At 29.3% G+C, this 14,792-nt stretch overlaps 1 protein-coding gene across 2 annotated transcripts; it reads right to left on the reverse strand.

Annotated features, from left to right (window-relative positions):
- Positions 1-52: 52 nt before the first annotated feature.
- LOC112453173 (histidine decarboxylase) lies at positions 53-14,318 on the reverse strand. 2 transcript variants are annotated; one of them, XM_025013775.1, is made up of 16 exons: positions 14,105-14,318; positions 9,966-9,998; positions 7,726-8,012; positions 7,054-7,311; positions 6,195-6,338; positions 4,974-5,040; positions 4,681-4,843; positions 3,674-3,744; positions 3,370-3,389; positions 3,081-3,179; positions 2,705-2,925; positions 2,393-2,496; positions 1,403-1,573; positions 928-1,004; positions 700-817; positions 53-629 (listed from the first exon to the last, which is right to left on the reverse strand). In XM_025013775.1, the coding sequence occupies exons 2-16, from the start codon at positions 9,991-9,993 to the stop codon at positions 292-294; spliced, it is 2,166 nt and encodes a 721-aa protein (XP_024869543.1). In that variant the 5' UTR covers positions 9,994-9,998; positions 14,105-14,318; the 3' UTR covers positions 53-291. The 2 variants fall into 2 exon arrangements, with proteins under 2 accessions (XP_024869543.1, XP_024869544.1); XM_025013776.1 differs by lacking the exon at positions 14,105-14,318 and adding an exon at positions 10,454-10,654.
- Between the last annotated feature and the right edge of the window lie 474 nt (positions 14,319-14,792).

Below are 14,792 nucleotides of genomic sequence, written 5' to 3' on the forward strand. Positions count from 1 at the left end.
AAATAAACTTAACAAATAAACTTGACAAATAATATAGATATATGTACTTATTTATAAAAAAAGAGCAGAATTAATCTTCTACAATAAGTTTGTAATATTCCACGTCTTTTTGATTAAAAAAAATTTTTAACTATATATTTGCTAGTCTAAAATAACATTTGACTGAACACGCTAATGACATATCGCAAAAACAATTTTAATTTAACAGAATTAAAATTATTTTAAACACTAAATGGCTTCGAGTGCGTACGTTGTTCAACGTATGAAGAATACGTAATACTTTTGAACTAATTACTGACGTTTGGAATAGTGACCACATTTTCTGCAGAACTCCTTTTTGTCATTGTCTTCCTCATTTCTCTTCAGTGACTTCTTTCTGGCAACTCTAACAGGCTCCAAATCGCCTGTGTAAGGACGATGTCCAAAAGCAGCTATAGTTTCACTTCTAGGAAAGCCTACGTTGGCCGAAGCAATAGTCACCGTGTTGTCGCCGTTATCGTCAGCACCGACGTTAACAAATGAACCATTCGCCACTATGTAACTCGAGCCACTCTTCGAAACGGACGATTCCCTCTTAATTGTTTCGGAACTATCGGAGTCCTCCCAATTTTTATAAACAATTGATTTACCTGTAAGAAACATAATAATAAATCTTGTAGTGTATCCTTCTTTTGTTATTTAAAGTAATGAAAAACGCACCGTTGTCAGATTCATCCGGTGTATCAACATCAGATTCACATAATCCGGCATCTTCATCTTCTTTCATTAATGGTAACTCGGAAGGCGAATCCGAGAGTGGACGGCTGCAAACGTACCCCTAAGAGACAATATTATTGAATTATTAGATATAGTTATATTGTATATTCCGTGTAAACCAAAGGCATCGAAATATACAAAAATAAAAATTAGCGGTTGGTTTAAACATACCTGAACGAGATCCATGCGAGAATCCAACGAAAATTGCTTGCCCGACATTAATATTCCGCGAATGCGACGACGTATGGCTGAAATTAACATGAAATATATATTGGCTTTTATAGACTGTTCTGTAACTATTATAGTGTATAATATTTTAATAGAGTATTTCGGAAATTAATTAAAGTCAAGAAACTCTTTACGTATATAATTATATAATAATTAGCTATGTAATGTAACAAATTGATTAATAATTTTAAAATGTTAGTCAATTAATTGTGGTCAATTGTCTGTAAATCGTTTACAATTCGTCCTTAATTTATTAAAATCGCATAATTTTTTTTAACCAAACAACAGTAATAATAATAAATAAATAAATTGATATAAATGTTTTTTAAATTAAAATAAGGTAATAATTATTCTTTAAATAAACGCTAAATGTACAGTGTTAGATATAATATTAAAATCATGTAATATACGTTAGTACCTGGACTATCTTTCGCCTCAAGATGAATTTTCCCAAAAGCTTTCATGCATTCTTCAAATACGTCGGCCGTGTCATATATTGCGGCAAAACTTCCATTTACAATTTTCGGAGACATTGGCGAATTGGCTAATAGTAAGCTCGATCCGAAATTCTCATTCTTCTGTCGCGTATCTGAAAAATTATCAAAATTAATTACATATTTCTCACAGCAATATTAAATATGATAAATTAATGAATAAGAAGTCAATATATTTCAAGTTTAATTCGTGCGTTAAACAGTGTCGGAACTCGAAGAAGATATGTAACGCATCACCTTTGAAAAGTGTAATGTGTATATGGAGTATAAACGAGCAATCATGTGTTCATAGTAATAACAAAAAAAAATTATTGTGTAATAAAATTATTTATTTAACTAATTTAACTAAAAAATTAAATTTAATTAAATTAATTATTTATTTATGTATATATCACATAATTAATATTGTGTCCTATTATAATTAATAAAAGAAATAATTATTAGTGCATATAAATAGCAACAATATTTTGTGTTATAAGTCAAATATAAATATACATGTATGTAGAAGGTTTTGTACTCTACCGCACATATGTATATTTCATTACATATATTTCATATATCACAAAATATAATAAATTGAAATTGCATCCTCATGTGATTTTAATTTATCATACACATATATTTTTTCATGGAATAAAAAATATATATTTTATTACTACTTGTGTAAATAATTTAAATTTATCATATTTTTTACAATGTATGAAACATATATAAACAATAAGATGCAACATTTTTCAGACGTATACATATTTTCTATAATACAATAAGTTATTATTTATATGCGTTATATATCTTTAACTTAATGCGAAACTATTTGTTTTTGTATAAAAATAGCATAATGCTATTTTTGTCATTATAGATCGCTATTGTCCATTAAACTGACTGAAGCTGTCTTAGATCCGGTTTGTTATTACCTGCGAGAGGAACTCTAGCTCGTGGTAATTGGGTAGCATCCAAGATTTCACTAGCGGTACTTCGTATTTCTGCCCAATCCTTTAGGATATCTTCATTCGTCGTGCTGAAAATACCAAGTTTTATTTCATAAAATCCGTAAGTGCATTAGAATGATTGAAGAGAATAACAAATATATTTAAAAAAGTCTTCTTGCCCGATCTCTTCTATTCAAAAAATAGAAAATATAGCACAGTTTGAAAAAATTAAATTACTTTAATTTTGAGTTTTTAATATAATTATATAAATATTAAAAAATAAATACAGAGACATACTTTGTTGAGGTAACTGTAAATCTAATAACGTATTTTCCGTGCAAGGCGGCTGGCACGCAATGCAGTCGGCCCCGCGAATTCAGCTTCTTTAGCAAACGTTCTGTCAAGGTATTCTCGCCACGAAGACGAAAAACCACCATGCCGAGATGTCTCGGTGCAGGAATTTCGAAGCGAGCATCTGCCAAAACCAGAGCTTCGAACTTCTGTGCTAGCCTCACGCCCTATGAATATAAATTATGGACTTTTACACATTACACGTTTAATCTACAAATAAAAGAAACTCTAATCAAATTTATAATATTTCTTTTCTTAAATATGTTTCAAACAGATTTCACTTTTTGACAAAATATATGCGTATTTAATTGATATTATGTACCTCTCGTATATGTTTCTGCAAACCAGTAATTCCATAATTCCTGATAACAAACCACAGTTTCAGAGCACGAAATCTTTTGGATAGAGGAATCTGCCAATGCTGAAATTAACAATAAAACAAAATATATTACTACTAAGTCTACATATTTTCCTATTTTAAAATGTATAATAGTAACACTAAAAAAATTTATATTTATATAACCAAAAAAATATATATGTATAATTTTTTTGCTTTGGATAAATTCTTTTACAATCTATTAATGATATTACAAAATGTATTTATTACTTACCATATAATCGATTGCAAGACCTGTTAAAAGAAAAGTTTTACATTATTATAAAAAAATGTTTTATATTTTTATAACTTGAGAATTTTATATTATTTACAGAGATTAGATATGTTAAAATTATATGTAGTCTTTATGTAGATAAATTTTATAAATTTATGAAGAAATCTTAAAAATCTTTGAAAATATCCGATGGGACCTAACTAATATTATAATTAATTAACGTTCGCTAATGATATAATTTTACATAAAAATAACAAACTCTTTAATGATTAATTATCAAAAAACCTATTAATTATAAAATTACCTGAATTTTCGTGCTTCAAATATAGTGGATCGACATTAAAAGTTCTGTGTAGAGCTTGACTGTTCTTTACCCTAAAACAAATATATACCAAAAAAATTTATTGGTTTCTTATCTAATCTGATCTCTACTTTGATCATTTATGCGTATTTATTACGTTCGATATACATAGGATCTTTCAGATATATATAGCCTTTTTTTTAGATTTTTTTATACGATAGTTATTTGCTTATATTTTCTAGAGTATTTTATTAGTCTCAATTAAAAATTTTGAATTTTTAATACATGTTATTCACGAAAACATGAATAATCTTTTGAGAGAGGTTTACTAAATATAGTTATTTTTGCAACAATAGTAATAATAGATTTTCCATTATATATGTAGATTTTTTAAACGCGCTTATCAGATATAATTATTATTTTGCAATCATATTTTGCATTCCTCGAATTTGATCACTATTGTAGTTTTTATTTACTCAAATAAGGTATATGCTTTACACGAGTCTTGCTTTTTAATTTTAACTAAATAATGCATAAATAAAAGAGAATATACCCTAAATATATCATAACATAAAATATCATAAATCATGTTACTTCTTACTATCGACTTTAAACACAATTGAAATAATATTCTGAAAGATTGTGAACTGCGCGCGTTCAATCGTTGGGACGGCCTCGAAAGGAAATTGCGGAAGGAATGGAAAAAGATGACCGTACCTCTGCAATCCAACTAATAAAACGAAAATTGGGGCACGATAGATAATCTTGCAAGGCACGTGGCTTACTTTCTTAAAATTAAAATCACGTGCAATTTATAACAAATTTTATAAAAACTGCTAGTGAGTATTGATTTTTCTTGCGAGTTACGTAAGTTGATTTATTCTAATCAAATTTATATTTATTTATTACACAATTATTCAAACTATTACTGTTATAAATCGAAGAACTATTAACTTTTTCTTAAAACTATTAACTTATAAGGAAAATTTTAATAATAACTTTGCTCATACCACATGGCTGTACAATCAAAGTGAACCATGAGCCATTTGCTTGGATTGAATGCGATGGAATCAGTAAACTCCACTCCCTGAAGCCATCCGCGAAATTCCGGACATATGAAAGCGCTACCAGCATAAGCCGCATCGACGTGTAACCATAAACCATTTTGTTGGCCTGTAATAACATAAAATATTCGCAAACTGTCATAACATTTCGGAACATAATCCAAGAATCTGACGAAGAAATTGTTTTAAAATTTACATTTAAGGTATATTAGTATATTTCAAGTAAATTCGATACTCACATATCGGTCCGATTTCCTTGAGATTATCAAAGGAACACGCACCAGTGGTGCCTAAGGTTGCACACACCTATATAGATAACAGAGTTGTTTTATATGTATTGAATAAAGAAAAAATTTCTTAAATAATTAATAAATTAAAAATTTTTAGTTTTTTATGTTATATACAGAAACAGAAAAAATAGCTAGAGACAGAGATAAAGAAAAGATAAATTAAATTTATTCTAGAATTTAAAAAATTTCTTAAAAAGTTTCTCAAAAAATGCAAATTTTAAATATATTTTTTATAACGCTAAACAACATTCAATATTATAAAAGTGCAGATTTAATACCATAGAAATTATGTACAAAGCTGTATAGGAACATATTATAATAAAAATTACATTTAATCTATATTTAACAGTAACCCAATTTGTTTCAGATTTAATTTCTCTCATTAATCTTACACATATTGTCATGCTTCTTTGTCTCTTTTTAAAGATAGAATTTAATTTAAGAAACATTTACGTTATGACATATATTAGCAAATTAAATCAATGCCGAAGAAATTGACTTTTAATCGTGCAATATCTATATATTATCATCATAGAAAACGTATAATTGGCAAAATAAATCCGGGAAATATTATTACATCGCGAAAAGTCTCGATTATAAATATTTTTCATTGCGAACAAAGACTCAAATCAGACTACGAGGCTCCTATGGGACCAACTAGCGCGACGTCGATCCGGCTTTGCTCGCCGAATCCGTGCGTCTGTTACTACTTGCAGGGAATATATCTATAATTGGCGCACTGGTCCGTCCATACGTATACTTAGACTACTAGCTCTTGTTGCCACAACGTTAATAGACGCGGATTTCGTTGTTCGTTCTATATTGTTATTAAAACTGCTATATTACAATTTGTTATGACTTATACTATATAGAAGCTAAATATAATAAATTCTAGGCAAAAAATAATATGATAAAATAAATAATAAAGTTTAGAAAAAAATATATCAACAGAATCATTCTTTATAGAAAAATAATAAAATACATAATAATGACATAATACATAAAAATTCCAATAATTTGAAAATGATGAGCAAAAGAAATTACGTAATAAAAATTAAGAATCTGACGATGTATTAAATGTATCTAACAATAAGAAAAGATAAACTCAAAAGTGAGTTAAAATGTATTAAAATATCCAGATTGTATTTGAGAGAAACAATATTAACTTACGAAGAAAGGAAGCAGACCTTCAGCCCGATCGCGCGTTAATGCTTCAAGTAAAGCATCTCCTCTCATGCTTAATTCACTGTCAGACTCAATATACCGCATTCGAACTAGTCCTATGAGTCCAGCTTTCTCCACACTCGAATGTGCCTGTCAAGCCAATAAAAATATAACAACACAGAAAATTTATAAAAATCTTTAAATTATAAAAACTATTAAAAAATATTTTATTTATTATTCCTCAGATTTTAATAAACTAATATAACTATTAATATTTTAGAGATGTTAATTTAAAGATGTAGACATAGACTTCGAAAAATAATATTCTATAAATCAGATTCTGAAATTATTCTATTGTTCTTCGAAATTCTATTGTTTTTTGAAATGCTGGCAATCAATATCTTTGATCTAACATTTTTAACATTAAAATTTCAATAGTTGTATTTATAATATAAATTTATTTTTCAGTAAATCACAAAATCAAACGCTTTCTATTTATTTTTATATTTATTAAAACGTGTCTACACAATGAAATGGCTTGAAAAAAAAAACTCCAGGAGAAACTTATTTTTCAATGCGGATAGTATACATCTCTGTTCATCCATGTAATGCGCTTCAGTGTATTTTAAAAAGCTCTCAAAGGAACGCTAAAAGCTTGAAATTTTTATTCGCCGCAATACGCGCAGTATTTAAGGTTTTCACTTCTATTAGCATTTATTATTTCTGCTCGGTACTTTTGCGATTGCTCCCAGCGGTCGTACATATACTTTTAAATAAAACATCATAGGAATTTGCACTCTTATACTTTATCGTCTAGATACGTTTGCAAGCTTCTTACTTTCAACAGAAAACAAAGGCTACGAACCTGATCCGAGCAGTATGCAACTAGTCGCGAATTGATCTCTGTCGCCAAACAATCAGGATCATTCTCCTGCACGTCCCTGATAGCTCTGGTTCTGGCTGCGAGCAAACACACGAGTGTGGCTTCAGACGCCGTCGTTTGTATGACGCCACCGCCGCCGGAACCGCCCGGTCGATGCAGGAAATCCTCGGGTAGACCGATCATTTTGCCTAACCAATTCATAACGATCGTTTCTAGCTCGGTACACGCTGGACTGGAAGCCTATAGAAATATACATGTTAAGTTTAAAATCGTATTAAGACAATTATCGCATTAAGACAATTGATTATGATTTTTAAAGATTAAAAAATAAAGATTGTTTTAATATTAAGTTATACATAATCCTCATCATTAATTAAATAATTGAAACGCATTAATGTGTATATAAAATAAATTTTAAATTATAAGAACCATATGTTCCATGAATTATAATGTGGGTATTTATTATAAATTATTATAAGACACTATATAAAAAATGTTGTATTTTAATTGAAAATTTTGACAAGCTGTTGATGATATTTATCGGAAACTCTTAATTTATTATTTGCAGAACAACAAAAGACTATTAAATATTAAATATGTTAAAAAAAATCAAATACTAGCTATTAAAGATAAATAGGTGAAAGTATAACTTACCCACGTAAAACCCAGACAGTTTACTGCGTCGGCCAGCATGTCGCCCAGCAGACTGGCAGGTGAATTCAGGGCTGGAAAGTAGGCGTGCATGTGCGGACTCTGCCAATGCGTCACACCCGGCATAATGCATTTCTCAACGTCGGCGAATATGTCCTCCCAAGGCTCACCGTCCACGGGGGCCGACGCCGGCAGGACATTTCTCAAGTATCCCGGCGAGACCGCTGGGTATACTCGCCGAGAACGGATGTCTCCTAGATAATCGGCGATGTAATCCACCATTTCCTTTCCTGTGCAATTTTCAAATATTTATGCTTATTCTAGACCATTATATGTGCAATATCTAACGAGCATACTACTACAAGATCTGTTCTTTTACAAATTATGCTGCATCTTAATTTACAAATTGCTGATTAACTTTTTACAATTAAAATAAGTAATAAAAGAGAAGTGTTCGGTCGGGCTGGATTTTTGCAGCCTATTAGTAATATTTTTGTGTAAACTTCGCATACTTTTTTCAACTTAGCAAACTGCGCACCAATTATTTATAATTATTTGTCGATTTTAAAACGTAATTTTCCGTTGGAACAATAAATCTACAATACATACTTAGATCGATTAATTTACTTAACTTTTGGTTGTTAATAAGCATCCTTTTTAAACTGTAAAGAATTTATTGCAAAAAATATCACTCGAGTCAAAAATTCGAGTTTGGCTTGGACTTACTGTAGATTTACTGTTTCAACGGAGAACTGCGTTTCAAATAATCAGCAGTTATTGCTGAGTATACAAAATTTACACAAAAATATTATTAATATTGCTACTAAGATTCAGCCCGACCAAAAATGACACTTCTCTTTACTTAATTGAGATTTATATCGGTCCAGATTCATTTATTATCGTTTAATTTTTTACATATTTACAAAAATAACAATTTATAAAAATTGATTATTACAACATATAGACTACCAATGTTTATACAAAATAGAAATAAAATGTAACTGAGTGTGTAAATCACAATAATAAATAAACGTAAACTTATCAATTATTCAAATTATTACAGCATAATAATTTGAAAAAATTATATTAATAACTATAAAATGATTATTGCAAAATTATAATAATTAATTTTATTTTAAAAAATTATTTTAAATTTTTAGCATTTTTAAAATACTGCTCTTAATTTAATACCTATATATCGATATATTTATTATAAAAATGTTATAAATCAGAAAATGCTAACAAAACAAAGAATTAAAAAAGTGTTGTTAAACTAGGATGTAGAATCGTAATATTAGGTAAACTATAGAAAATAAGTTTGCGAATCCTCTTCGTTCAAAATTTAACACATTTATTTGCAACTAAAAGCCATTAAACAGAAACAAAAGATGCTTTGAGAATCAAGGAGCTTTTCTGTACTAAAGAAAAGACACAATTCACATCTTTTTCAAAGATTAGAACTCCCCCTACTTCATACACGTGAATTCTTTTGTTTGGAAAACGTAATCACTCTTTCTGTCACATGATGTCCTATACAGAGACTGCATTCTGGCAAATAAGAAAATACATAGTTTTCTAAAATTGTTCATTCAACAATTGATTCTCTATCAAAATGCTTTACAAACATCCAGAAGAAAGAAAAACAAATTTATTTTATTTACTGTTACTGGTCACAATTATGAATAAGTGAATAAACCTGTATTGCAATATAGAGCGACACACATTGCCAATCCTAATTTACCAAGACGAATAGACAGAATAATCGCCTAGAAATGAAATCGTAGAGGAAAAGCGAGTTTCAAAGCTGTAGTCGTAGTATCAAAGCTGGAGATTTAGACTGTAAACGATGTCGCGCATCGGAAACAATATCGCACCTATAAAGCCTTTACCAATTCGATCAGTGATCTCTATTTATTGATGCTGTTTCAAGGGACGTACAATCATTGCCGTGGCTTGAACGTAATGGATTCTAATGTGTCAATTTGATTCAGATTTAGAGATTAGGTCAGTTGATTGATATATTTTGTAATACGTTAATCAAATCTTTTAGCTTCAAGACTTTCATAAATATTATTATATCGACTTTTATTTTATAAAATTCATATTATACAATTGAAATTTTTCTTATATAACGTTATGGAATAGGAATAATCGCTGATGTGTAATTTCGAATAATTATAAATTGTCCAAATTTTATTTAATTTTTTTTTTTGTTATGTTGATGTGTCTACACATTTGCTTACCATGTTTGCGGTAATCCTCCAAATTCATTTTATCTGTAACAGATGGTATAAAAAAATACAATTATTAATTATTAATTATTAATAGTTTTCTTTCACATACACATTTTTAAAACATATATTTAAGATTAAAAAGAATATAGGATAATATTTTCTAATATAATATTGCGTACAATAATGTTATATTAAAAAATCATTTTCTTTGCCTTCCTAAGAGAAATGCTTAAAGGAAAGAATCCTTATTGTTGCAATTGATTGACATCAGTAATCGAGTGGTGCGCAAACAAAAGACTCCACTTCCCACAAAAACCGCTAAATGTCAGATGTGTTCTTTTTTTTAAACTATACGTTGCTTTAGTTTAAAGAAAATGACATGTAACTGCAAGATTTTTATATAATAATAAAAATAATAATCTAATAATAATCTATATTTCAAAATTATGATTTATAATGGTTGCAATAATTCCTTTATGTTTGTTTATTAACCGTACTTTATCAATACCATGTGATGATTCCTTGTCAAGTCACGAGAATTACTATACACTGATCTAAACTCGCTCTTCGATTTAGCACAATTTAATGTTGCAAAGTTGCAGAAATCTAGATGCAAAATTACACAACCACTTTCCAAATTACTCGATATACATCCGCGGAATTTACTCGCAACGAGGTTTTTACATAGGCACTGCTGAAGCGCGATTACAACACAACGAACGATGTTGACCTAATACAAAAATTCGCGATGCGAGTTCGTCGCTAATTTCTATGGATTCATTATCGATCGCGCGTTGGCGTCACATAAGTCGAGCTTCTTATAGTGCAGGCAATCCGGGGACCGTTAAGATTTTTGTTTGGTGATACCGAACTTTAGCCTTAATTAATAATAATATTAATTGCATCTCGGAATGACGTATAGCAAAACATCATGTTAAATAATAATAATAATAGTTTAAAGAACGATATAAACTGATATAAATGTTTTTTTCGCGCTTTGATAATACAATAAAATCGAATAAACTCGATAACATAAAAATATTAATAATTTTATCATCAATACACATTAATACACAACTTGATAATATTTTTTTATCGGTTTATTACAATCAAATCAGATTACCTGACAGATTTTAACATCCAGTAATTATTTTAAGTAAATTATTTTTTTTTAAATTCTATTTTTTATCAAGTAATAAATCTCATATTAATTATTAATTAAGAAAGAAAGTAATATTTTTGATAGATAGATTTTTGTCCATAACATTTAATCAGAAGAGAAGCCAATCATTATAACGCAATTTGAACATATAACCGTGTGTAATGTAAATCTGCTGTTACAATACAGTACGTATTCGGTTTTGTGACATTGTAATCAATTTTAAATATAGAAACGCAATGCGATACAAATTTTATTTTATATAGAATATAATACAATAATGGCAAAAATAGGAAAGAATATATTTTTATCATAATTTTTTAATGATATTATGTGATCACTAAAATTTTTGTACATTTATTGATGTCATAAATACAGAACAATTTTAGTATCTTCCCATAATAAATAAATAAATGCACAATTTTAATAGAGAAATTTTATACAACATTATAAAAAAAGTTGTATATCGGCGATAGATCGAAATCACAGTTTCGACAAAATGATCTTAGCATCAGAGGCGGAAAGAATCACGAGATGAGCGCAGAACGGAAAATCGAGCTGGTCGCAAGCAGCAGCGATCTAAAGCCAGAATGACGCCCGGCGATATTAAAAGCTCGTCCTTCCTCTGTTTCCGCTTCCGACTTTTGTAATTTCCCGTAGCTTTCACTGCTGCCGAGCGGTTTGCTGAGAAAGATTTATCCGCGACGCCGTCGGCCGCTCGCGGATTCTCCATCAGTGATTCGCGATTCAATCGAAGAAAATGTGAGTTAGGCATTTGATAGCGGTACTATCAAAACGCGCTGACGATTATCGAGTAATTCGAAGCATGTTCAAATCAAATCGAGTTTACATCAAATATATTTCATAAATTCATATAGTGTTCCAAAGTTAAACGATCAAACTTTGCAAATATGTTATACAGGTAGAAACAAAAAAAAATGTTTTATAAACATTTGCTCAAAAATGTCTTATCAAAATAATTGTAATATAAAAATATTAAACATATATAAAAATATTAATAGATTTTTTATTGATATATAATAATAAATTTTATATAATAATATAAAAACTCAAGTCGGTATTTTTGTAATCTGTTTAGTTTAGTCATGTCTACATTATTAAAAATTATTGAATATATAATTTGAATCAATCCCGAAATATCAGTAATACAATTTTAATTATAAAAATGTCATATATTTAAATGGTATATAAAAATGTTACAAATATTCTCAAACAAAAAATATGCAAATATAACTTATAATTTCTATGGCTCGAGCTGTTGTAAGAGAAAGAGATCGAGAGCAAGAAAGAGAGAGAGAGAAAGGGAGAGAGAAAGAGTGTCTTTACAAGCATCAATTTATTGCATTGCTAAAAACAATTATTACACTAGAGTTCAATACAATTGAGACTTTCTTGTTTTAATTAAGCAATTAATATTGTTAATAAAGATAATATTATGTATTAAAATAATACACACGCATAGATATGTCATCTGTTTTAACTGACGAAAATATTTCGCTAAATTGATGAGCTTGTTCATATGTATAATGCGTTTTTTCCATTCGGCATTTAACACTGTTTATCTTAATCGAAACAGACTCTCGGATTCCGCAATTAATTATCCAATTCTACATTCACAGATAAAACCAAATCATCTCCATAAAGATCATGATAAATCAATTTTCTTTTATATAAAGTGTCTCAAGTTTTTTTGTACAAACTTTGGTAGTATGTTTTCTATAAGCAGAAATAAAAAAAATGTTATATAAAGAGATAGATCATAGATTCTAAAATGTTTTATTAGAAAGTTATAGCAAAAATACGAAATGTGTACAAAACAATTTTACTTAACTTTGTATTCAAAGTGCTGTCCGCTCGTGTCAATGCACGCTATACATCGATGTAATATTGAATTTATCAACAAATTTGAATCCGTCAAACATAATTGCAAATAAACGTTGGTAAATACAAGTTTTTATTATTATTTTCAATCAATTTAAATAGTAAACATGATTAGAAAAAACGGGTAAGATTAAAAGTTATGTTTTTTTTTATTATTAATTATTAATCCATCATCGTCCATAAAAAAATGACAGTAAAGAGATACAACACATAAATAAAACAGATATGCTTAATTAAATTTAAAAAAATAAATTAATTAAGGAAAAGCCGTTAAATGGTCAGTGTACTGTATTGGGAGGTAGAGGAGTAACGCGTACTCTGAGTTTGGATACCAACTCGCCCGAGACAGCGCGATCTCGACAGGCGAAGCGGAAAGGTAGCGCGTGCTATCTTCGTAATTCCGTTGTATAGGCGTACTTTGGCGTATACAACAGTCAGGAATAAATCTTGGTTGCATAATAATATGTAGTTTTGAATGAGATTATTTCAAGTCCAAAAGTAACGACACGTGGTTTACTAAGGGGCGATGAGTTGTACATAAATTCACGATTAATGTTATTAAACAACCGAGATTTAGTCCTGATTTCCCTCCCCCTATGTTCAACGGTTTTTCCTTAATTTGATTGTATATCACACACGGTCTCATTTACTGTAAAAAAATAATTCTGTAATAACTTTATATACTTAAAATTAACAATAAAAATGATTAGCTTGCAGTCAGCTTATTTGATACACTTTTAGTTTTAGTACTTTTGTAAACGTAAATGTAGTTTTCTAAATGAGCATGTCTAAGATTTAAAAGATGAACATACAAGCTCTTAGAATTCCGTATTTAAAATCTGCAATCATTTTTCTACATTCATTTTCATATAATATCACCGAACTTTTGATTCGGATAAAATGATATTACTTTCACGTGTAAAAATATATTTTTAATATATGTAATAATATTCACACATAAAATACTAAAACAGAAAACGCGTTATAATCAACTTGTACTTATATCTAGAGCGCGAAACTAGTCCGCTTTTTGACGAGCGTTAATTTGGTTTGTCTAATTTGTTAATTTAGTTTGATATCGGCTGACCTGATCGCGAGTCCCACGTCAATCACTCTCGTGACGAATTGAGCCGGAGTCGTGACTTGGAGTCGCACAATATGAGAAATACCGTCGTGGTCACCCGTCGGATGTTCGCTCCCCTTTTCGTCCTCGAAGATATGTCCGCGGCGGAAGCAGATCGGCAGAATGCGTGTCGCTCAACAAGTGGCTGCTTTTATATAGCCGCGCGCTCTGCGTACAATTCCTTTGATAGCGCAAGCGTAACGAGGAAGCCGGGAATGATGAGTCCTGTGACCACGATTTACAGCCCCAAGACACCACCCACTATGAAAAAAATAAGTTTGCACAATCTTAACGATCTTAAAAAAGAAGAAACGTAAAATAAAAATCTACGTTTAATAATAGTAATATAAAGACGTCAAAATATAAGAAAAAATAAGATTTAAATAACAAATATTATAAAAAAAGATATAATCTCAAAAAATTATACTTTTATTAGCAATATAATGTAATTTACTATAAAAGCTAAATTACTTACTATTACTTCATGAGAAAATTATACATATATAATCCGATATTTTTTTTTATATATCTTTTTTGCATTATATATAAAAAAGATATTGTATGTATAAATATTACAAGTCTTACAATATTATGTAGAATTTTATTTAAAATGTTGTGTTTGGTAAAGTAGCGATTTTCACGCAAAACGAGG

This window comes from Temnothorax curvispinosus, unplaced genomic scaffold (assembly GCF_003070985.1).
Source record: "Temnothorax curvispinosus isolate PA1 unplaced genomic scaffold, ASM307098v1 QBEX01004104.1, whole genome shotgun sequence".
Lineage (NCBI taxonomy): Eukaryota > Metazoa > Arthropoda > Insecta > Hymenoptera > Formicidae > Temnothorax > Temnothorax curvispinosus.

Coding starts and splice junctions, on each gene's coding strand:
- LOC112453173 (XM_025013775.1), bottom strand. CDS start 9,993: ATGAATTTGGAGGATTACCGCAAACATG. Junction 4,844..4,973: donor CAAGGAAATCGGACCGATAT/GTGAGTATCGAA, acceptor ATGTTATTACAG/GCCAACAAAATGGTTTATGG. Junction 1,574..2,392: donor AGCTAGAGTTCCTCTCGCAG/GTAATAACAAAC, acceptor ATAATTTTTCAG/ATACGCGACAGAAGAATGAG.